The sequence below is a fragment of the Cryptomeria japonica genome, chromosome 10 (assembly GCF_030272615.1).
Source record: "Cryptomeria japonica chromosome 10, Sugi_1.0, whole genome shotgun sequence".
NCBI lineage: Eukaryota > Viridiplantae > Streptophyta > Pinopsida > Cupressales > Cupressaceae > Cryptomeria > Cryptomeria japonica.
The window spans coordinates 276,584,044-276,608,522 of NC_081414.1; the positions used below are offsets into that span (position 1 = coordinate 276,584,044).

At 31.5% G+C, this 24,479-nt stretch overlaps 1 protein-coding gene and 2 long non-coding RNA genes across 4 annotated transcripts in view; all 3 read right to left on the bottom strand.

Annotated features, from left to right (window-relative positions):
- Positions 1-2,275: 2,275 nt before the first annotated feature.
- The window catches only part of LOC131035496 (uncharacterized), a 37,203-nt gene continuing 14,999 nt past the window's right edge, over positions 2,276-24,479 (bottom strand). Inside the window, exons 1-2 of one of the 2 annotated variants that reach the window (XR_009103967.2) lie at positions 2,690-2,907; positions 2,276-2,568 (exon numbers count right to left, since the gene is read on the bottom strand). This is a non-coding gene — a long non-coding RNA (uncharacterized LOC131035496). Of the gene's footprint in view, positions 2,569-2,689; positions 2,908-24,479 lie in introns of those variants that run through there. The other variant, XR_009359214.1, reaches the window with a different exon arrangement.
- On the bottom strand, positions 13,837-14,845 carry LOC131859531 (uncharacterized). Its single transcript, XM_059213411.1, has 2 exons — positions 14,557-14,845; positions 13,837-14,435 (listed from the first exon to the last, which is right to left on the bottom strand). Exons 1-2 carry the CDS (start codon positions 14,691-14,693, stop codon positions 14,327-14,329), a joined length of 246 nt encoding a protein of 81 aa, XP_059069394.1. The 5' UTR covers positions 14,694-14,845; the 3' UTR covers positions 13,837-14,326.
- Positions 21,535-22,238, bottom strand: LOC131035495 (uncharacterized). Its single transcript, XR_009359215.1, has 2 exons — positions 21,957-22,238; positions 21,535-21,850 (listed from the first exon to the last, which is right to left on the bottom strand). It is a non-coding gene; the product is annotated as an uncharacterized LOC131035495 (long non-coding RNA).

The window sequence follows — 24,479 nt, forward strand, 5'->3', positions numbered from 1 at the left end:
TAAGTAGATTTGATAAATGGAGTTGTTATCTTTCTTTACTAATTCAATTTCAAATTTAATTCAAGATCTCCATGATGTTCTTTTTTGTGCATATGATGATAGCTCATGTTTCTCTTTCATCCATAACCATGATTTACCTTCTCCCACGATTGGTCCCACCCATAAAGATCATTTGGTGCAAGAAGATGATATTGTAGCTAATTTTCGTAGTGATACCATACCTAACTTCCATTTTAGTGACCTTCCCTCTAGAGATGAAGCTTTGATGAAATCTTGTACCTCTTCCAAGGTATCTTTTGTTAGTGAGGAAAGAATCAATACTCCTATCAATGATCTCTCTAATGGAGAGGCAACATTGAAGATCAACATTGAACCATCCTCTTTGCAAGATACTTTAGTGCAAGGGGGACAAAGTAAACATGTCGTGACATCAATCTCTCTAGATCCCCCTTATTGTCCTGGAAGTTATCTTGGTCATCAACATATTTATAGGCAATATGATATTATGCATTTTATTCATGACCTATCTCCTAATATAACATTACACAAAGATGAAACCTTAGATGATAAGGATCCTTCTTCCCAACCTTAAATTTTGAGAAAGATAATTTATTTCAATTATGTACAATAATTTAAATATGGTTGATGAAATAAAATACAAAATTATCTTAGCTCTTGAAGATTGTATAGAACATGATTTTTATTAAAGTGAAAAGTATTATTCAAAATTCTCTCTTGTGTAAATGTAGGATCAAACTTAGAGCCAATGCAAAACTATTAGAAGGTAACGCTCAACATAAGGAGTGTGAAGATATAATGAATAAATTGATTATGAAGGGTGGAAATAAACCACATATTTTTTTTATTGATGAATGGAAAAGAAATTCATAATTTTGTAACCACCACTTTCAAGTGAATTTAGGTTCACCAAGCAAACACTTTGATTTTGAGATTGTGAAGTTGGGGAAATACTAAAAGTATTTGAATTTTCCCTTAAATTCATTGAAAATAAATCTTTCTTGGAAATAAGCTATAAAACTTGCAACAACTCTCGTCTCAACCACAAGTTTGCAACAACACATACAAATGTTGGACCAAGTGCTATGACAACTTCACACTTGTCAGTTTTTAGTGAACAAGTAATATTGTATTATAAATTTAGTTTGAATAATGTTAAAAGCATATATTTATTTTAGTAAGTTGAATATGCACTCACTATAGAGTTTCTAATATTATGTTGAAAGTTTTATAAAATTATCATACAAATAGTTAGATTATTGTGGGAAAGTAACTACTTTTCCTACCCATATACTCTAAAGGCTAATCATTAGAAAATGGGGTCTTTTAAGGACCATTTGGATCCACCATGTTTGTATAAGGAAATCAAAGACTTTGAGCTCCTATTTTTGGGAAGATTGTGGTTGTGAAGTCGCTTGATCGCAAGAAGGCTTGATAGACGCATTAGTTAGGGTTGTGAAAAAATGAGAGTATCCTATTATATAGAAGACACTCTAGAAAATGGAGGGATAAAATTAATAGTTGAAGAGTTAAATGGTCGGCTAGGATTAAAGGATAGGTAAAAGAAATAATAAAATATGAAAGGGCTAGGTAGAGGAAAATTGAGAGATAAATGACATGTGTCTTGAAGAGAAAACACTAATAAATTAATTAAATAAATAAAGATTCATTTAATTAATAAAGGAAGTGGGATCAATTAAATAAATAAAATATTTATTTAATTTAGAAAAAAGATAATTTAAATAAATAAAAATATTTATTTAAATAAGGAAAGGCTAGAAGAAGATTAATGAATTAATTAAATAAATAAAATAGATATTTAATTTAAGAAAAAGATAATTTAAATAAAAAAAAGGCTAGAAGAGGATTAATGAATTAATTAAATAAATAAGAATTTATTTAATCAATAAAAAACTTAAGATAAAATAATTAAATAAGTAAAATATTTATTTAATTAAATAAATAAAAATTTATTTAATCAATAGAAAACTTAAGATAAAATAATTAAATAAGTAAAATATTTATTTAATTAAATAAGACAATTTTAGGTGTCTAATTACATATATATACCTCTATTTCTCTAAGAATTCCCTTCCATAATGATCACTAATACACTGGAAAAAAGATTCGCTTAAGAGGCAACGAGAATTTTTCGGCTTTGATAAAATGTATTGGTCATTTGATTTTATCCTTGATGAGGTATGCATTCCAGTATGATAAATGTCTCCTGCTACTGATTAACAGGAAGGTTAATTGATTAAAACCAAGGAACTTAATGAACTTTTCATTATAAAATAGTTGATATTTTTACATAACTGCTGCATTTATTTTGTGTCTGATTACATAGCAAATACAAAAGCTCTTATTAAACATAAGAGTACTTGGCAAATAGAGCAGATCTACAGTAAACTAGTGTCATATGAATTTGAGATTTGTGGGGGCTAAGCAATGCCGTGATTTTGCTTAAGCTTCTGTTGGGTATTCTGTTCATACAGATGAAGAAGAGCAGCTGCAGAGAGTGCTGCCAGAGTGATACCCTGTGCGTGTATCCTGTAATTATACATCAAAATAATCTAATACTTAGAAGTCATCATCACATCAATACAAAATCATACAAAATTTTAAAGTAAGTATTCAACATTTGTAAGAGGAAATCTGGAGAAATTCATACCTAGAGTGTATAAGCTTGAGACTGGTTTTCATGGAGGGCTTTGAGAAGTTATAAGCAAGGGAAGCCCCTAATGTTGAACTCCACAGTGCCCCTACTGAGGTGAGCTTGTTCTCAGATACCCATTTCCTCATCTCCATCATCTCTTCTTACTCACTTTTCACTCAAATGATAATCTCTTAATCGATTCAGACTAACTGGGAAAAACTTACTCTGTTCCTACTCTACCAAGACCGATATTTAAAGCATGAAATAGAATGGCAGCGCCACAAACCCCTGGTTTCGTGGCTTCCCCGGATTTCATGTGCCCACTATAAAACAGAAACTGTGGATCGTTGAAGTACGACATGGTTTTTTTATTCGGATCATAAAGCTATGTAATGTAAGGTTTAGATTCATTCCGGAAAGCTCGGGGATTCTGTACACAATAGTCACTTGAGCTACTTTATTTGATATCAACACGTGACGAGCATCCCAAGTACAGGCTACAGAGCAATCTGGTGTGCCTAATCCGCTATACCAAGGTAATGCCCGCTGGTGTTTTTTTTGTTTTTGTTTTTTTTCGTTTTTGCCATTTTCAACTGTTGTAATTCATTTGTGGTTAAAAAAAAGGAAAAAAAGGAAAGGGATTTTTACAGTAGAGGGTCTACAGATGGGTTAGAGCAGTATGGGATTCTTTCATATATCTTATTTATTTGTGGGATTTGAACTTGTGATCTCTCTTTCAAAAGCACAACTTCTTTACCACTAGGAGGTATATATGGTGATAAATGATGTATTTTTCTAATTTTCTTTTTAGCTTTTATTTATGCATGATTTTGTGTTTATTGTTTTATCTTATATTTACTACTAGTGATCGCACTTTGCATAGAAGTTTTGTATTGAGGTTGATTGGTAGGGAGATATATAGGGGTAAAAAGAGATGGATAAACAATGAGGTAGAAATAGAGGGAGATATGGACAAACAAATATGGAGAGATAAAGATGGAGAGGCGAAGAGATAGATATAGATGTCTAGGAAGAGGGAGAGGGATAAAGATGGATGGCTAGAGAGAGAGAGAGAGAGAGAGAGAGATGTATATATAAACAGATATAGAGACACAAAGGGAGAGATAAAGATGGAGACAGATAGGAAGTTTGAGAGAGAGAGAGATAGAAAGAGAGATATAAAGGAAGAGGGAGAGATATAAAGAGATATAGATGGTGAGATACTTGTGATAGAGATAGATGGAGACATAGAGAGGAGGAAGAGGGAGAGGGAGATAAATGGATAAGTAGAGAGACAAATAGAGAGTAGACATAGAGATATGAAGGGGGTGATAGAGAGGGAGAGAAAAAGATAAAGGGAGATATTGGTAGCGAAAGAGAGATAAGGGGACAAGAGGGATTGAGAGAGGGATAAATGCAGAGATCTAGAAAGAGAGGAATGGGGAGAAAGATAGAGAGATAGATAGAAAGGGAGAGAGGGAGAGTGAGAAAGGTAGAGGAGAGAGAGAGGGGTGGTGGATTATTATCTTGTTTTCTTTAAATGGTTATAGAATTAATAATTTTTAATTATTGTTAAATAGATGCTGGTTAAATATATTTTGAAAATCATTAATTTATGAAAAGAAAACAATAAAAACCTAAAAACTTAACAACTAAAAATAAATACTCTATTTAAAAAATTCACACTTCTATTTGGTATATACCAAATTCTGATAAATATAAAGGCGAGCCCAACCATCCTGTTCAAGCTGCGTGAACATTAATTCACATTCCCTTTTGGGGTTCCCCGGGTGTAGCACTCATGGAAAAAGGAAAAAATAGCATACAAAGACATAAGTATATTTGCTCTACCTACCTGGAATAGGCACAAAGCTAGAATGCCACGACAGAGCTATGACTATGGAAAGAAAACAATAAATAGAACAAAGTTTGATGCCACTATTTTAGTTGTGTTAACCTAAGTTTTAATTGTTATCATGTGTCATCTTTTGTTATCATATGCTGCAATTTTTTTGTTTAGAAATTATGAATCTAACTTGTCTATATTAAATTTATCTTTTGTATAAAAATTCTCTTTACATAAACTTCTTAGACTGTGATACAATACCACCTTTTTAATTTTATTTGTACTAATTTTACATATAATTAATGCTTTTCATTAAGAAATAAAATAATTTCATATCTCTATTTCTTTGTTAGATAGGAAAAGAGCTTCAGAAACTCCAGCCATCACAAACATTGCCCATATTCCTATAACTGCAGGAAACATATTTTTTCATAATTAGTGCAATCATTTTGAATCTGATTACACAAGAAGTTGAAAAACTCTTATACCCCAGAGTACATGGCAAATAGAGCAGATCTACAGTTAATTTCATGGCACTAAGCAATGCGATGATTTTGCTTGAGCTTCTGCAGGGCATTGTGTTCATACAAATGAAGAAGAGCAGCTGCCAGAGTAATACCCTACAACATTACATCAAAACACCCCAATACTTGAACAAATCCATCATCAAAAACCCCCCTATACCTAGGTAATGCCAGCTGTTTTCTCTCATTATCAAATGTCCTAAATGTAATCAACTAAGATAATCAATGACCTTATGGACTTCCTACGATTGAGATCTTGGTCAATTTGATCATAATGATAGAATCTTATGACATTTACGATACATAAGAAGGTTGTCAGATGTGTAAACAAAGTTACTATTTTGGGTTGTTGGAATACTACTAAAAGGGCATTGAATTCTTGCTCTAGATCATAATGATAGAATCTATGACATTTACGATACATAAGAAAGTTGTCAGATGTGTAAACAAAGTTACTATTTTGGGTTGTTGGAATACTACTAAAAGGGCATTGAATTCTTGCTCTATATCATAATGATAGAATCTATGACATTTACGATACATAAGAAGGTTGTTAGATGTGTAAACAAAGTTACTATTTTGGGTTGTTGGAATACTACTAAAAGGGCATTGAATTCTTGCTTTAGATCATAATGATAGAATCTATGACATTTATGATACATAAGAAGGTTGTCAGATGTGTTACTATTTTGGGTTGTTGGAATACTACTAAAAGGGCATTGAATTCTTGCTCTAGCTCATAGTTTTGGGTCTTAGTTATAGGAAACTTTTGTAGTTTCTAGTTTCTTATTCTAAAATATATTAGAGGCATGCAATAGTAAATTCATATGTTTTTTCAGGTACAGTTATGCACTAGTAGATCACTATCAAAATAGAGGAATACGTAGATCATATTAATGTAATTACTTCTTTGAGGATTAATGAGAGCTTAGGTATCTTTCGTGGTAGTGATTTTTCTATAAGGATTTCTCCACATAAATCTAGTGTTATATGTATAATTGTATGAGTTTAGTGATTTCTACTTGCTTATCCATTGTTTCATCATTAAAATTTATTAGATCAATGACATTCTTTGTCATATTAAAACACTACATTAATAACATTATTATTGTGTCATTATTTATATATATTTCAATAGTTGGCTTGATTTAAAATGGAACATGTTTCTTGCAATATTTTGGGTTTATTTTGGTTGTAATGGGAGAATTATTTTAGTGGTTTTGTAGACCTTAGTGAGGTTCAAGAAGCCATGAAAAGTACATCAAAATTAGAGATAGAGAAGCTAATTGGATCCAAGTGCAAGCTTTGAAAACTAAAATGAAAGGATTTCTTGAAGGAGTAGATCAATGGAGAGTTGTGACTTCAAAGTTTAAGCCTTCATTCAAATGAAGATTGGAGAAATATGGATAAAAACACATGAGGATCCATACAACTATGCCTTGTTGATTCTATTCTCTTGAATGTCTTAGTGGAGGATACTACATTTAGTACATGTAAAAAAGAATTCGAAAGATTGTAAAAGAAGAGTTGTAAATAAAATTTATCTAAAAAGAAAATTGTATTCCTTAAAAATGAGGGGGACTTTGTAGCTAAGAATTTATATGATTTAATCTTATTTTAAGCTAGAAAATTATTATTAATGTTTAGATAGAAAAAGAGGATAAGTGTATTGTTACTTTTCTCTCTACCTAAATCATTAGAGAATCTAATATCACATTGAGTGGTTGTACTAAATATCCCAAAAATAAATTCCCTTGTTACAAATTGATGAGTAGCCTTTTTGGTTGTTTTATATGGATTTATGTTATGTTAGATTTGTCATTTTGTGGCTTAGACATTCTGGTTGTGATGGATATAAGCCCTTTTGTGTTTAAAACTATGAACTTTGCCATCTATTAAACAACCTTATAAATGATATGATAAATCTCTTTTAATGATATGGAAATGCTTGATTAAAATGTTGGTTAGAAGTAATGTTGTTCAAATATGTGTTGTGCGTATTAACTTCCATGTATGCAGCTAGAAGACAAAGACTAATTCAACATAGAGACATTGGTTGTTGTTTCAGAGAGTTACAGTCCTACTCAAATATGACTGCTGGACCGGTTAAGCCGACAATTGATGATTCTAACAGAGCTTTCAATTGTGGTTGATGTAGTTACTGTTTCAAAACATGTGTCAGCCCGTTGAGGAGATCTAGAGGATGACATGGCCTATATTTGCACAATAGACTAAGTCTTAGAATGATTCACCATTCTATGCTTTTATTTCTAATAAAAGTCGTCCTCCTAGTTTGTTGGGAGTGGATCGACTGTGGAGATAGTTAGTTGTTAAATTTCCTATAAATCCACCAGTTAAGGATGGAGTATGTAATGCAATTTTATTTTTACTTGAGCATCGAGTGTACTTTGTTTTACAGTTAGAAATAACAAGTAGATTTCAGTTTTGTCATCTTTGTTGTTCAAAACTTCAATGTGTATGTGATGTTGACATAATCTTTATATTTAGTTAAAGTTTTGGAGGCTCAACCAAGGGGGCCCACTTGGGGAGCATCCACATTCATTCACTTCCATGTTTTACTTAGTAAGTTTACTATCGAGGTTATGTTTACTGTTTAGAATCCTTTTTGTTGACTATCCTGGAGCCACATAAACTTCATTCTGTGATTGTTCCTGTAGCTAAAGGAAAAACATAGTATATAGTTACCAACTGGTTAGTTTATTTCCTGCATAAATTTACAAGCTTCATGTTAAGTAGGTTAAATTGATGTTAGTAGGTTAAATTGATGTTAGTAGAACCAATGTTAGAATCTAATGCTTTCCATTAATTTCTTATTTAGTTGATTAAAGCTTGAGTTAGTATTCCTCGTGAGTCTCTTAGTGCACATATAGTGCAGACCTGTTTCAAGTATACGTTCTTGGGTTGACAATTGAATGAATTCCTTATTAATGAGTTAGTAATCCAATGACAACAGAGAATTGAACCCCTTTGGTCAAGGAAATGAGTCTTTATTACTAGGGTATTATAAGGAACCGACATTTTTGGTGTCGTTTTCGAGGATGGTGTCAAACTAAGAACTTATTGAGAATATATAATTTAGAATCTTTAAGCCTCTGTTTTATGCCATTAGAGTTAGAATTTATAATTTTTTTTAATTTAAAAAACAAACAAACCAATAACCCTGCTAAAAGTATAAACTCAGAAATATATTTTCCTTTGCCAGTTAACATAAAATGAAAACCCAACAACCATTTAGACAACAGTTTTCCCTTTGTCAGCAAATTTTTTTTTTTTGAAAACAGGGTTTTGAAAACACAACAGGGTAAGCCATTTTTTTTTTCTTTTCCAAATTCTTTATTTGTCCAACAATTTCAAAACTCAACCCATTTCCCAGGTTTGCCCAAAATAGAAATTTTGGTAGCATAACCCCCTATTTAATCAACAATGGATGAATTTAGATCTTAAACAATCAACAGAGAAATTAAAAACACTAGTTTAAATTTCATTCAAACACACCCACAAAGTTACAGGGAATTGATTTTAAACCAGGATTTTACAAAAACAAAAGATTCAAAATACCAACCTGTTGAGATTTCCAGGAAGATTAATTTGAAGAAGAGAAAACCTCCAACTTTAAACCAAAATCTTCAACCACAAAATTCTCCAGCCCAAAACCACACACATAAAATTTCCAAAAAATATTTTTTCCCAAATGCAAAATCAATGATTTTGGAAAAATATTTCACATTATATAAAAACATTTCTCACACAAAATATCTTTTAGGTCACATTTAAACTTTTAAAATGAAAATTCAAATATAAAATTTCTTTTCAAAATAATACATTTTTCATTAAATTTCTAATTTGAAATCATTTCTGTTTTCAAAACAAAACAATACCTTTTTAATTAAATATTCTCATTGAAATAAATCCCCTTTAAAAAATAAAATGAAAATCAATTAGCCATTAAATGAATATAAAGGTAAAATAACTTTATCCTCTTTTTAAACAATTGAAAACACATAATATAAAATTTCCTAAGTAATCCAACAATTCAACTTTAACTAATCAATTAAAACATTAAAATTCACTTAGTCATTTATTTCTAAATTAATTTTTAAAAAATGCATAACACACAAACAATAAAGCAAAACAGAACCACAACCCGCATACCAACAAAGGGAAGGTTGACGGACGACTGACACTGCTTAGTGACGAGCAAGGTTAAGGGTGAAACTTAGGGCCTTAAGACTATCTCCTTCACTTCCATCAGATTATTTAGGTACGCTCATACCTGTGAAACCAGCTGAAATCAATACCTTTTACCTGCAATTCCTGCATCACCAAACCACACACACACACAGATATATATATATATATATATATATATATATATATATATATATTCAAACACGGTAGACACACCTGGTGAAGGAGAATTGTGATGTTCCCTGTCTCACCGAAGTGAGTGAATGAAAATCATCTCCTGACACCCCATACAATTACACACATACATGATAACATATACATAACACATCTCACGCATTAAGGAAATATGTTAGTCCATGGTCAGTAATCCAATAAAATTAACATCTAACCATCAATAAGGAAATACTGCATAAACAACATCCACCTAATCTCAAATCAAAACATAAAACAATATAGCTCATAATATCTGAGTAAAACATCACCATATAATGTATCCACTAATATCCACTGAAAAAGTCAACCAAAGTCAAAATAAGTATCTAAAAAGTCTGATCGAGGGAGGGGTACTACACAACTTGTAATCTAATTGGTTGATATAGCTAATCTAAGTAGTCTACTTGTTTTCAAAAATAATCTACAACTTTACTTAAACCATTTTGTTTCTAAAATTACATTATAGGAACCTAAGAAAAGGTTGATAACTCCAAATTAGGTTCAAGAAGACATTTGTTCACTATATCATTGTGGCTTGTTTATTGTAGTGGACCATCCACATGTTTCCCACGACCTAAGGGCTTTAGGTAGCTTGATAATATAAGCAAGATGAAACATTTAGTCAACCATGTGTCGATTAAAACAACAACTAGCTAAAGAGTATACCTAGACATTCAAGAGGTGTAATTTTCTTGTTATGTACTACAATATGAATGATATGATCTATTATAGTTTTTAGGTATGGTTGAGGTGATAGTGGTGGAGGTAATTATTGAAAAGGCCTAATTGTATTTATATTTCTATTTCTTTGAGGGAATTTCCAAACGTGATGATCATCACTAGACTCAAGATAATTTGCCAAAGACACATTTCTTCATTGATCAACTATCTAATTTCTTTCCTAAGGTATATTGGACAACCATTTTATCCTAGTTTAAATGAGGTTTTATTAATGTTGTTATTCTTGACATTATTTATAGTTATTCACCCTTGTTTTCATTAAAATAACAACTAGATGGATAAAGAGTATATTGAAAAGTTCAATGGGTGTAACACAATGTGTAGCTTTCCTAATATGTACTACAACATGAATGATATGTTTTACTATTGTTGGTGAATTTGGTTGAGGTGATAGTGGTGAAGGTAATTAATTAATAGACCTAATTGCACACAAACCTTTATTTCTTTAAGAAAATTTCCTTCCATGATGATCATTACCAAACTAAAAAAAATTAACAAAAGACAAATTTTTGCTTTGATAGAATGCATTGGACATTCAATTGTATCCTTGACTAGGTGGGATTTTACTACCACTAATATTTCTTACACTATTTTCCCTTGCTATCTTATTTTTGTATGTATAAATTATTGTATGTTGACCCTTATTATTGTTGTTTTTATTTTTATTATAAATCTCTTTTTTATTTTTGATTACCCAAAATTTAGTTCAAAACCACTAAATGTTATTATAAAGTGCTATGTTTTTTTTTTCTCTTTTGGAACTCTTCCAAAATAATTTAAGTTATCTTTTCTACTTTAAAACATTTTTCAAGACATAGTCCCTTCTTTCAAGATTTAACTTATCTACTTCATCCTTAATATGAGAAGTGAGATCTAAGATGAATTTCCTCAATATTTTTCATACGGAATGCATTTCAGTAGTTCTTTCAATAGAGATTAATAATAAGATTACTTGAATAAAATTATGGAATTAAGTGATCTTTTCATTATAAAATAGTTGAGGTATTTAACTCCTTCTAAACAAGGACACAAATGGTTCCTATTTTGTGTTATTTTTGGTAAGCTGAAGTTTAGCACCTTGGTTTTCACACCATGAGATAACATCACATGTGAATTGGTAAGTGCTCTGTTGTTCTTTGCTATAATCATCCAATATTTTTTTAAATAAAAATACTCATAAAAGATGTAGTGAATATACCTTTAAATCTTCATAACTTCATACTATTATATACCTATAATCTTTGAGAGTTTATATTATTACTTATTTTTCTTAGTATAGCCTTTTTGTTATTTGGATGACATGTATCTCCTAGATTGAAGGAGATGACTCTTTATGTTAATAGGCATTCCCATTTAGGAGCCTTTGACATTGCATGCAATATTGGGTGGAATTAGTGGTTTGAATTATTTCTTAGTAACATGATAGGCCATAAAAACAAGAGTTGCATTGCAACACAATTCTTGCCAAGTGATTGTAGAACAATTTTGTCAATACCTACAAAATTTGTCCTTTCATTGTGGACAACATAAGAGTACATTCTACTTGGAACACACAAAAGGTGAGAGTAACATAGATCTTTGCTTGCATGTTTGAGGTGTGAATTGTCTGCTAAATGTCACATTATATAAACATTAGTGATGAATTGAATCTTGGTTTTCATATGGTGCTTACTCTAAAATTTTATAGACAACCAAATTTTTTTTTAGTAATTCTCCTTTAAAAGCAAGAAACAGTTAATCTACATTCATACTAGAAGGGCTAGGGTTAAAAACATGCACTGAAAATTTAAACATCCTCATTATGTATTCCTTCATCAAAATTAAGATAAAAAGTTGCACTAACTTTGGAGTTTGGCCATATCACAAATGTATCCTTGCAGTTTTAACTGATTATTTGCCATCTTATTTGGCCATTTGTGATGACACAACCAAGGTGAGAGTAGAATGTATGGTTTGAGATTTAAAGTATTCATTGATATCATTTAGTCTAATGTAAAAATCAGCTTGTAAAGTATGAACATAAATATCATTTACTCTACCTTCTTAATAAGAATTGGTTCATTGTATTCTCCTCCTCTCTTCGCTGCACCCTTCTCTACCTTGGACAAGGTCATTGCTTTTAATTTGATGGGAAAATGGAAAATTCCAAATTGAATTGGAGTATAGAAGCCTTGTCAACTTTTGCTGGGACACCATAAGACCCAATTGAAAAATTCCTTTGTTATAAGTAGGGATTTGGTCTAAAGTTGTAAAAACAAATGATTTATTATTAGGTGAGGTCAGTGCCAATAAATGATTTGAACAATCTTTAGATTTTATGAGGTGGCATGATGCATTTCTAGAATTAATGGTGGTTGCTAAATCAGTGGATATGGTCACAGATGACAGTTGATTAATTGTATTCTTCAAGCACTTTTTGCAGTCCTCAACAAAAGTTAAATCCCTCTAGCACTACAGTAGACCATGTCTATTATCTAAAATGTAGAGGTGTACATTTGTTAATCCAAAAGTATTGGGGATTGAAAGGTGCCATCTAACATATTTCCGACAACATCATTCATTTCAATACAAATATTATAAAGAGTGATTGTAGGGATTTTTAATTTTTTAATTAGTAGATATTAATTATGTGGAGAGGCATCTACAATGACATCAAAATGTTCGTAAACAAAAATTCATTTTTAAAACAATTTGACATGCAAATGATAGATAAATGCATGAAATATGACATGAACTAATAATAATCTAAGATGGTAATGTTATTTGGAAGAACAGTATACTAAGAGCAATTTTTAAGAATGTTCTCCACTTGCACTGTAGATTGACCATTGGAGGTAACATTTTGAGATGAGGTTTTTATGTGATGGTAAGTAAGCATCAATAATTTAAGTTTTATCTGTGTAGGTGGAAGGCCATCGAAGCAATCTTAGCCAAACATTATTTATTAGTGTGCAAATATTTTCTTATATATTTTTCATAGAATGGATCTAGAAAATTTGTTTTGTATATAATGTTGCGGTCAAAGCTATAAACTTGCAATGTTTTAGATGATTTTGTATATATATATTTGGTATGGTTATTACAATGTAAAATAAAGTTTGATGTGGTTATTTTAGTTACATTTAGAATTTTAATTGTCATTGTGTGATGTTTGGTTATCATAAGTAATGGATTCTTTTTTGGAAATTATGGCTGTATTTTATCTATGTTAAACATAAAAACTAAATGTACACAAATTATGTGATCTCATGTTACTAATAAACATGACTTAATGCACAACTATCATTCTTACTTTTTTTTGGGATCATTTTGGACACCTCAACAAAAAGGCAGGCATGTGAACACCAAACCAAATTTTATAAATTGAACACTTGATTGTCTCAGCTATTTAGGATTGTTTTTCTCTTTCATTTGCAGTCCTCTTTTTGGTTCTCTATTTTATTGTATCAATTTTTTTTAACTCAGCTTGATCAATACAAAAAAAAAGTAAATTGTTGAACAAAATTGAAAGTGATTGGAAATATCCATATAAAATTTTGGGAGAAACTCATTATAAGACCTTCTCCCCTACTCACCCTAATCATATAAAACGGAAAATGCATCGATGCAAACTTATTTTGATGCGAGTGTGAGCATTAAAGTTATTAACATATTTATAGGACTAATAACATAGCATAAGAGCTCTCCAAAGATTTAAATACAGGATTTATCTGCAGGCAATAACTGGTGAATCCATTTTGAATCTATATGAATAATGCCTCTGGATTGATTGTGTAGGAATTTTTGCATCAACGTTTCGGATCACATTCTATGATCCATCATCAGGATGATAATAGAGAGCACCAAGAGAAAAAAATTCGAAACATAGATGAGATTTTCTTTTCTTTTCTCCTGATGCTCTCTACTATCATTCTCATGATGGATCACAGAGTGTGATCCAAAACGTTGATACAAAAATTCCTACACAATCAAATCCAGAAGCATTATTTATATAGACTAATGGATTATGAAAATCTAATGACATTCATAAAGTTAAAAAGGTCTGAAACACCAGAGTACATGGCAAACAAACCGGATCTACAGTAAATTAATGCCATATGATGATGAGATATGCAGGGGCTAAGCAATGCCCTGGTTTTGCTTGAGCTTCTGCTGGGCATTCTGTTCATACAGATGAAGAAGAGCAGCTGCAGAGAGTGCTGCCAGAGTAATACCCTGTGCGTGTATCCTGTAATTATACATCAAAATAACCTAATACTCAGAAGCCATCATCACATTAATACAAAATCATACAAAATTTTAAAGTAAGTATTCAACATTTGTAAGAGGAAATGTGGAGAAATTCATACCTGGCGTGTATAAGCTTGAGACTGGTTTTCATGGAGGGCTTTGAGAAGTTATAAGCAAGGGAAGCCCCTATTGTTGAAGTCCACAATGCCCCTACTGAGGTGAGTTTATTCTCAGATATCCATTTTCTCATCTCCATGATCTCTTCTTACTCACGTTTCACTCAAATGATAATCTCTTAATCGGTCCAGACGATTAACTGGGAAAAACTTACTCTATCACTCATCTACAAAGAGAGATATTTAAAGCTGGAAATGACCCCTAGTTTCATGGCTTCCCCTGATTTCATCTGCCCACAACAGCGCAGAAGCTGTGGATTGTTGAAATAGGAGATGGTTTTATCCGGATTATAAATCTGTTCAATGTAAGGTTTAGATTCATTCCAGAAATGTCGGAGTTTCTGTACACCGTTCCGTACAATAGTCATTGGAGCTACTTTATTAGATATCAACACATGCCAAGCACCCCCAGTATAGAGCAATATGGTGTGCCTAATCCGCTATACCTACCAAATGACCGCTGTTTTTTTTGCCATTTAGTCATTGGAGCTACTTTATTCATCATTCGCATTTGACTGCATTTATTAATTAATTTGAAAACAAAAACAACATTATTTTTATTATTTTTAATTAATTAATAAATAAGGTTAAAGGTGCATTTTGGTTGCTAGATATACATTTGTATTTTTGTGCTTATTGTTTTATCTTATTTTTATAAATATATCTTTACACATTGCTATTTTTTGTTTAATTATCATACTTATCTATATTTTAATTTTCAAATAGCCATTATTTGTTTGGATTCGATATGCCTTTTGATCCTAGGTCTATCTTGCAATCATAAACTCAACTCACTCTAAATCAAATTCAGTAATTCAATTTTTGGATGATTGGCCTCTTTTAACTTTCTTAGCCAAGGCCAACCCAACACATTTGTATGATTTGATGTCATGTGCTAGGATATAAAGATATTTGTTATATTCATTCTAAAAATTGTAGGAGATAGCAAGGAGGTCGAAGAATGTCAAAGAATCAAGCAATCATCTCTTAATCTAAAAGAGTAATTCAATAACAACACGTTTGGATTTGACACTAAAAAAGAAGTAATGAATTTGCAATTTCTAGGGCTTGTCTATTGTTTTTCTAATATTGTTTTATATCAAGGGGTTCATTGAGGCAAAATGTCTTCACCATTTTGGTTGCACAATCTAGCAACTGTATTTATCAATATTGCTAGTATATAAATTATAAAGAGAGATCATATAGTTATTCATTAGATTGCAAAAATGACATGACCCAAAGTAAATAGGCCAAGTTTGATGTCATTAGTCTAATTTGTGGTCACAAATGTATTCCATATTGATCGTTGACCCAAAGTAAAGAAAATATGAATATGCTAATTCAAATATGTGCATTTGACAACTATTATAGCCATTTTAAAATCCCAAAACACTCATATTTCTACTCCATAACATATTTGTAATCATGCTTCAAACATGGAGCAAAATGATCTTATTCTCCTCATTTATTTCTATTTATAGTTTCTTACACATGCTAATTCTTTTTTACTTAACTTTTAATTTTTATTTAGTCTAGGTTAATGTATGCTTATGTATATGCATTTCATTGAATTATCCTAGAGACTAAACCTTGAGATTATCCATTTCCTTATTAAATATTCTATTTAAAAAATGTGATATCCTTTTTAATTATTAATTGATAAATTTTTAGAACTTTTCAACATGATTCTACCATTCAACATATAAAGTATACTTAGAACATTTACAATAAAAAGAGGGTTAATTGGTATGCATAACTTTGCCCCCCCTAACTTACCCCCCCAAAAAACATTTGAAGTACTGAAATAAAGTTCAACAATCAACAAAAATATAAAAGTGCACATAAATTGGTACAATAGGTGCAGGATCATCTTACCAAAGCGTCATCCTCTACGAAGAAATGTTGAGAGGAAGATTTAGAGCTTCCCACCACTTTTGTGGAACCTACACAACTAATACGACAAGAGCATTAGGATTAGATATACCATTCAATTTATAGTTTTTTTTTTAATTAGGTAGATGATAAGTAATGACTAGTCTCCAAATGTCATGGAATGTGCAAAGAGGTTTTATTTATTTTTTATTTGTATTTAGGGATACTAAATGGGAAGGTTACATAAAAATGGTCAAAATTGAGAGTTGTAAGAAGATCTTTCATATTTGGTGTAATGACAAGAAAATCAATGTCCTTATGGAACATCTAGGTTTGGGATCCTTATCAATTTGATTTATGAAATATAAGATAGTTGTAAGATGTGTTAGTGGAGTTACTTTTTTAGTTGCTTCATTATTACCATAAGGGCATTGGATTTTTGTTATACCTTAGAATTTTGATCTTAGTTATGTGAAACCATTTATGGTTTCTAGTTTCTTATTCTACTATATATTGGAGGCATGTGATAGTTGATTCATACGATCTTTCTAGGTACATTTATGCTAGGAGGTTACTATTAAACTAAAGGAATAAGTAGATCATATTAATGTAGCTCTTTGCTTGATGATTAATATAAGCTTGTGTATCTTTTGTAATGGATATTTTTTTCTAGAAGGATTTCTATACATAGATATAGTGTTATGTGGGAAATATAGTGATTTCTACTTGCTTATACATTGTTTCATTCTTAAAATTTATTGGCTTAATGACATGCTTTGCTATATTTAAAATACTACATTATTAAGAATATTATTGTGTTTCTTATTGCATCATTTACTTTGTATTTCAATGTTTGGTATTAGAGCCATGACTTGAATTGGAACGGGACATCTTCCTTGCAATATTGCGGGTTTATTGTGGTTGTGGTGGAAGCATTATTTTAGTGGTTTCATAAAACTTAGCGAGGTTAGAGAAGCCATGAAAAATATATCATGCTTAGAGATTGAGAATTTAAACGACTCCAAGTGTAAACCATAAAAACTAAAAATGAAGGAATCATACAGTTATGTCTTCTGGTATCTATTCTTTTCAATGTCTTAGTGGAGGATATTACATTTAATATGTGGAAATAATTAGAAAGCTTCAAGTTAAACAAAGAATTTGGTAAATAAAAATTTAATTTTTAAAGTGTATCTTTAATGATGAATGGGACTCTATAGCTAAGCATTTATACGCTTTTGATCTCATTTTCAATTGGCTAAGTAGTATTGATATTAAGCTGGATGATGAGGATAAGCATACTTGTCATTTTTTCTCTTCCCCAAACCATATGATAATCTTATCATTGCATTGAGTGGTTCTACTGTATATCGAAAAATGGATCCCCTTGTTGCCACTTTTTCTAGAGAGAAAATGAGGTCAAAATACATGGTCAAGGTTTCTAAGGATGCACTTCATATATGGGGTAGACCTAATTAAAAAAGTGGTAGATAAAAGAGGAATAAAGATATATCTAAATTAAAACGATGGTCTACAACCTCTAGTAATATTTGAGCTAAATGTTTTGATTGATTAAAAAACAGGTTTTAAGGACCCCGAAACCATTACATCATAGAAAGAAAAAGAGCAGCAAAAGGAATTAAAGTCCGCATACATAGCAACTGGCCAAAAGACCAGCGAACAGAAAGAACATCAAAACAACAAAACACAGCAAAGAAACCGAGGAGACACTACATAGCAATTTTCTTTAGCAGATCCTCTGCCTTTATCACCAACTCATCATAGGTCGCCCCGACAGCTTTCAGCTCTTCCAGATCCTTATTCATTTTATTTTCCTTCCTCTTACCTCTGGTGCGGGTTCTGGGGCCTTGAGCTTCCCCTGTTCCTTCAGCGTCTAGATCAATTTCTTGGATTTCCTTGTCGTCATCAAGCTTACTGATGAGGGTATGAGTATTATTGGCCGAGATTTTCAGAATACTAAGGCTCTGCTCCACAATATTCTTAAGGCACTTCTCAATTTTTTCCACTTTGGTGACTATATCCGAGAGTGTTTTTTCACTAGTTTTCGCAAGGCTTTTTCTATCCAGCATCTCCTTTTCAATCTTTTGGTGACTGTATCCGAGAGTGTTTTTTCAATCTTTTCAATCTTTTCAATAAATGTTAAAATTGTACAAAATAGGTTTATTGATTTTCCAACTTGCAATCAATCATCTTTAGGAAGTTGCAAATTTTTGTGTTCAAGATCTCACTACGAATATGGTTCGACAAATGAGAGATGGATATATATCTCTTTCACTTTAGGATCTACAAGGCCTAGGTGGGTACATGTTCTGATTGATTAAAAAACAGGTTTTAAGGACCCGAAACCATTACATCATAGAAAGAAAAAGAGCAGCAAAAGGAATTAAAGTCCGCATACATAGCAACTGGCCAAAAGACCAGCGAACAAAAAGAACAACAAAACAACAAAACACAACAAAGAAACCGAGGAGACACTACATAGCAATTTTCTTTAGCAGATCCTCTACCTTTATCACCAACTCATCATAGGTCGCCCCGACAGCTTTCAGCTCTTCCAGATCCTTATTCATTTTCTTTTCCTTCCTCTTGCCTCTGGTGCAGGTGGGTACATGTTAAACAATAGTGGATTTTGTCATTTATCATGCATATAAGTAAGGATTTAAAAATGATTTTGTAATATCAACTTTTTGACTATCCTTACCAAGACTATTAGCATGCGACACTAAAGTGTGATTCTTCTTTATAAATATTTGAGTGGGTAGATATGCTAAAAAAATCAGTGTTTTCTCCTTGGGATCACAACTCTGAAAGCTATTAACATATATTATCCTAACAAAAAGACCTTTGTGATTTATCAATAAAATATTGTTGCACATATATTATCCTAACAAAATGACTTTTATGATTTATCAATAAAATATTATTACTTTATAGTTATTTAAATACCTATCTAGAGCAACTTTGAGATTTAACTATTAAAATTTCAATTCCTTGCAATGACATAAACCCCAATGATTTTCTACCCATATTCTATTGAGCAATTCTTTAGTCAAATTGCAACCCACTTATTATTTAGAAAGACTTCTTGCCCTCGTTGAAGGATGCAAACTAAATAAATAAATCTTGTAGTAGATGTTTCTAATTTTGTCTTGTACAAAAAATCAATCTACCTACTTTGTTCAATCACAACAATTTTTGAATTTTTTAAAAGTTTGCACAAGTATTTAAATGTAATGATTGCGATTCTTGTAAAAATGTTCATTTATTTTAGAGTTTTGTGTGTTAGTAGTAATGAGTGAATTCATTGAACCATATTGTTTTTTTCATTAGTATTCTTCTATTAGAACCAACGATATCATGAGCACTTCTTCTATTTAATTCCATCTTCTTGTGTATGTGGACTAAGATCTTTATGTCACCATGCTTGAAGGCTAGTAAATTTATATTATAAATTTCAAAGTACAATAAAAATTTATTATTATTTTATTTTTTATTGAAATAATGCAAAGAGAAAAAACTATTTAAGATTGATAGTCAAAAGAACAAATAAGACTATAAGCTACCATTACCAAGTTCATACAAACAACAAAAAAAATGTTTATTTTTGGACATATCAAGTTCTACTCTTTTGTAGTAAATTATCATTCATTTAACAAATTCTTATCAATCGTTTTATAAGTTTAAATTATTACTATTATGGTTTTATTGCTAGTATATAGTTTGTTTTTAGGAGTTTAGGTCGTAATGTTTGTTTTAGTTGTATTAACTTAAGTTTTAATCATCATTGTGTAACCTCTGGTTATCATTAGAGGTGCATTTTTTTTTGGAAGGTATATCTCGAACTTATCTATATTAAACATAAACCTTATGGATGCTAAAATATCCTACTAAAATATAGTGTTAAAGATTCTATATCTTAATATCTCTGATTAAATTAATACTTTGTATAAAATTTTACTCTACCACCTATTTTTTTAATATATATATATATATATATATATATATATATATATATATATATATATATATATATATATATATATATATATATATATATATATTACTTATATTACTTATCCATCAAAATTAACAACGTTGCTCACCCAACCCCCAATACTAACTTTAAAGAAACCCAAAGAATGATAACTAAAAGTTCATTAATAAATTTCAAATATATCAATAGGCTCACGTCATCCCTAGTAGTTAACATTTTTAGACAGCAATCGACCCATTTGTGCATCTTTATTGGTACACATAGCACATGACTAGGGCATTTGTGTAGAAGTATTAGCAATTTTAAGTGCACAGTTAGTGGGGCTTCTTTAAGTAGGTATTGAGCAACACTATGAAATGACCACTTTTGACCCTTGCATGCATAATGGATCTCATAACGTGTGTTGTTACTACCGAGTAGCCAGAATAATAGCTATAAACAATTAAGTCACATAAGAAGACAACGAAAAATAATTGTTGAAATTGATAAGTAGGAGGTATTTTCCATAGTAAGTCAAACTGTGATATTGCTATCATGTTCAACTGTGTAGTTTTTGAGTCAAACTCATTGACCTATGTTTCATGAGGAGTGGTTCATAAGAACCCATCTCTCATGAGAATGAATGGTCCACTTAACACTCATTGTATCTAGGTGATGTTCATAGGGGTGAAGCATTGGGCCTTCCCGGGAGGTCACCCATCCAAGTGTTGTGCCTTATGAATCATTCATTATTGAAATCAGGAACCCATCTCTCATGAGAATGAATGGTCCACTTAACACTCATTGCATCTAGGTGATGTTCATAGGGGTGAAGCATTGGGCCTTCCCGGGAGATCACCCATCCAAATGTTGTACCTTATGAATCATTCATTATTGAAATCAGATATACAATTTAGAATATCTGAATGTACAAAATTAAGATTATATCACAAACATTACCCACATTCATATAAAACAGAAAAAGCAACCTGGATGCACTCTTATTTTGATGTGATTGTGAGCATTAAGGTTAATTAACATATTTTTACAACAAATAACAGAGCAGTAGAACTCTCCAGAGAATTAAATTTAGAGGAAATCGGCCGAATTACATTACAGTACTTCCAACATCTTATTTCTGTAACATTTTCAATCTGATTACATAAGAAGTAAATGAAAAAGCTCTGAAACATTAGACTACATAGCAAACAGAACCAGATCTACAATGAATTAATATCATATGAATTTGAGATTTGTGGGGGCTAAGCAATGCCATGATTTTGCTTAAGCTTCTGCTGGGCATTCTGTTCATGCAGATGAAGAAGAGCAGCTGCAGAGAGTGCTGCCAGAGTAATACCCTGTGCGTGTATCCTGCAATAATACATCAAAATAGCCATCATCACATTAATACAAAATCATACAAAATTTTAAACTGAGTATTCAACATTTGTAAGAGGAAATCTGGAGTAATTCATACCTGGCGTGTATAAGCTTGAGACTGGTTTTCATGGCGGGCTTTGAGAAGTTATAAGCAAGGGAAACCCCTAATGTTGAACTCCACAGTGCCCCTACTGAGGTGAGTTTGTTCTCAGATACCCATTTCCTCATCTCCATCATCTCTTCTTACTCACTTTTCACTCAAATGATAATCTCTTAATCGATTCAGACTAACTGGGAAAAACTTACTCTGTTCCTGCTCTACCAAGACCGATATTTAAAGCAGGAAATAGAATGGTAGAGCCAAAAAACCCTGGTTTCGTGGCTTCCCCGGATTTCTTGTGCCCACTATAAAACAGAACCTGTGGATCGTTGAAGTACGACATGGTTTTTTTATTCGGATGATAAAGCTATGTAATGTAAGGTTTAGATTCATTCCGGAAAGCTCGGGGATTCTGTACACGATGATCAGTTGAGCTACTTTATGTCATATCAACATGTGACGAGCATCCCAATAGGTGCTCATTTTTTGACATTTCTGGATCATAATTGATCCATTAGTGCATTTTTATTAGTAATCATAACACATGATTATTAGGGCATTTGTGCATAAGTACTGGCAATTTTAAGTGCAAGGTTATTGGGACATCATTAAACAGGTTTCGTGTGACACTTTGAAATGTGTATCTTTTGACCCTTGTGTGAATAATAGATCCCACATAGCTATAAGCAGTTAAGTTGCATGTAGAGACAACAACAAAAAAAAATCCTCAAAATCTGATATACCATTTAGAACCTGTGAGTTTGTGAAGTTAGCTATAATGATTGCTAGTACGCTTCCCCTATATGATGATAAATGATATATTTTCCTAGTTTTTTTTAAGCTTTTATTTACACATGGTTTTACATTTATTATTTTATCTTATTTTTATAAATATATCTTTATGCATTGGTTTTTTTGTTTAATTATCATACTTATTTATACATTGATTCTTAAATAGTCAATATTTATTAGAATTCAATATGTCTTTTGATCTTGTCAAGTTTGTAGTGGAAAGGTCATCCTTGCAAGCATTAACTCAACTCAATTTAAATCAAATTCGATAATTCAACTTTTGGTTGATTGGCCTCTTTTAACTTTCTTACCCAAGGCCAACCAAACACATTTGTATGATTTGATGTCATGTGCTAGGGTATAAAGATATTTGTCATGTATTCACTCTAAAAAATGTAGGGGATAAAAAGGGGAATGAAAAAATGTTAAAGAATCAAGAAATCATCTCTCAATCTAGAAGAGTAACACATTTGGATTGGTACTAAGAAAAAGTAATTAATTTGTATTCTAGGGATTGTGTATTGTTTTTAATCTTGTTTACTATCAAGGGGTTCATTGAGACAACGTGCCTTCACCATTTTGGTTGCACAACCTATGAAACGTATTTATCAATTTATTAAAGAATATAAAGAGAGAGAGATTAGATAGTTATCTATGAGATTTCACAAAGGACAAAAGCCAAAGTACATCGAAGGCCAAGTTTGATGCTAGGAGTCTGATTCGTGGTCACGAATCTATTTCATATTGGCAACATCGACCCAAAGTAAAGCAAAGAAGATTATTCTAATTCAACTATGTGCATTTAGCTATTATAGCCTTTTTTTAATTCAAAGATACTCATATTCCTTCTTCATAACAAATTTGCAATCATTCTTTAATCATGAAGCAAGTGATCTTATTCTCCTCATTTATTTTTATTTATGGCTTCTTACAATGTTTTCTTTTTAACTCCAACTTTTAATTTTTATTTAGTCTAAGTTAATGTGTGCTTATGTGTATGGATTTTGTTTAATGTAAGAAGACATTAAATGAGAATGCTAAATAGAAATGATCAAAATTGAGAGCTGTAAAAAGATCTTCCATATTTGGTGTTATAACAAGGCAATCAATGCCCTTATGTAACAGATAGGTTTGGGATCTTTACCAGTTTGATCATTATGATAAAAACTATGATACCTATGACACGTAATAGGTTGTAAGATGTGTAAAGGGAGTTACTATTCTTAGTTGCTTAACTATGACTAAAAGGGCATTGAATTTTTGCTATATAGCTTCAAATTTTGGGTCTAATTTATGGGAAACCATTTATGGTTTTCTAGTGTCCTAAATTGTACTCCCTTGCAATTTTGTCCTCATTTGGGCCCTCACCTTGGCATTCATGTCCTGAGGCCTAATCGAAGCCCTGATTTGCTCACACCATGAAAATTTCTCATCATTTTTAGCATGTGCATCTTCCTGTCCTTTTTTCTTGGTCCTTGATTGGTTAGGACCACGGCGCTAGCGCCCTAGTCCTTAGGGACCAAAGCAACTAGCATCTTGGTCCTCCCAGTTAGGACCCATTTTTGGGCCCCTTAACGGTCACAAGATTTGAGCGGGAATCCTGACCTTGTGTTGGCTCACGTCGAAAAATTAAGTTATTTTTTGACGAACAAGTATAAAAGGAGGTCCACCCCTCTCATTTTGATATACAATTTGAATCCAACAATCATATTAATCAATCAATTCAAG

Coding starts and splice junctions, on each gene's coding strand:
- LOC131859531 (XM_059213411.1), bottom strand. CDS start 14,693: ATGGAGATGAGAAAATGGATATCTGAGAATAAACTCACCTCAGTAGGG. Junction 14,436..14,556: donor CTCAAGCTTATACACGCCAG/GTATGAATTTCT, acceptor GTATAATTACAG/GATACACGCACAGGGTATTA.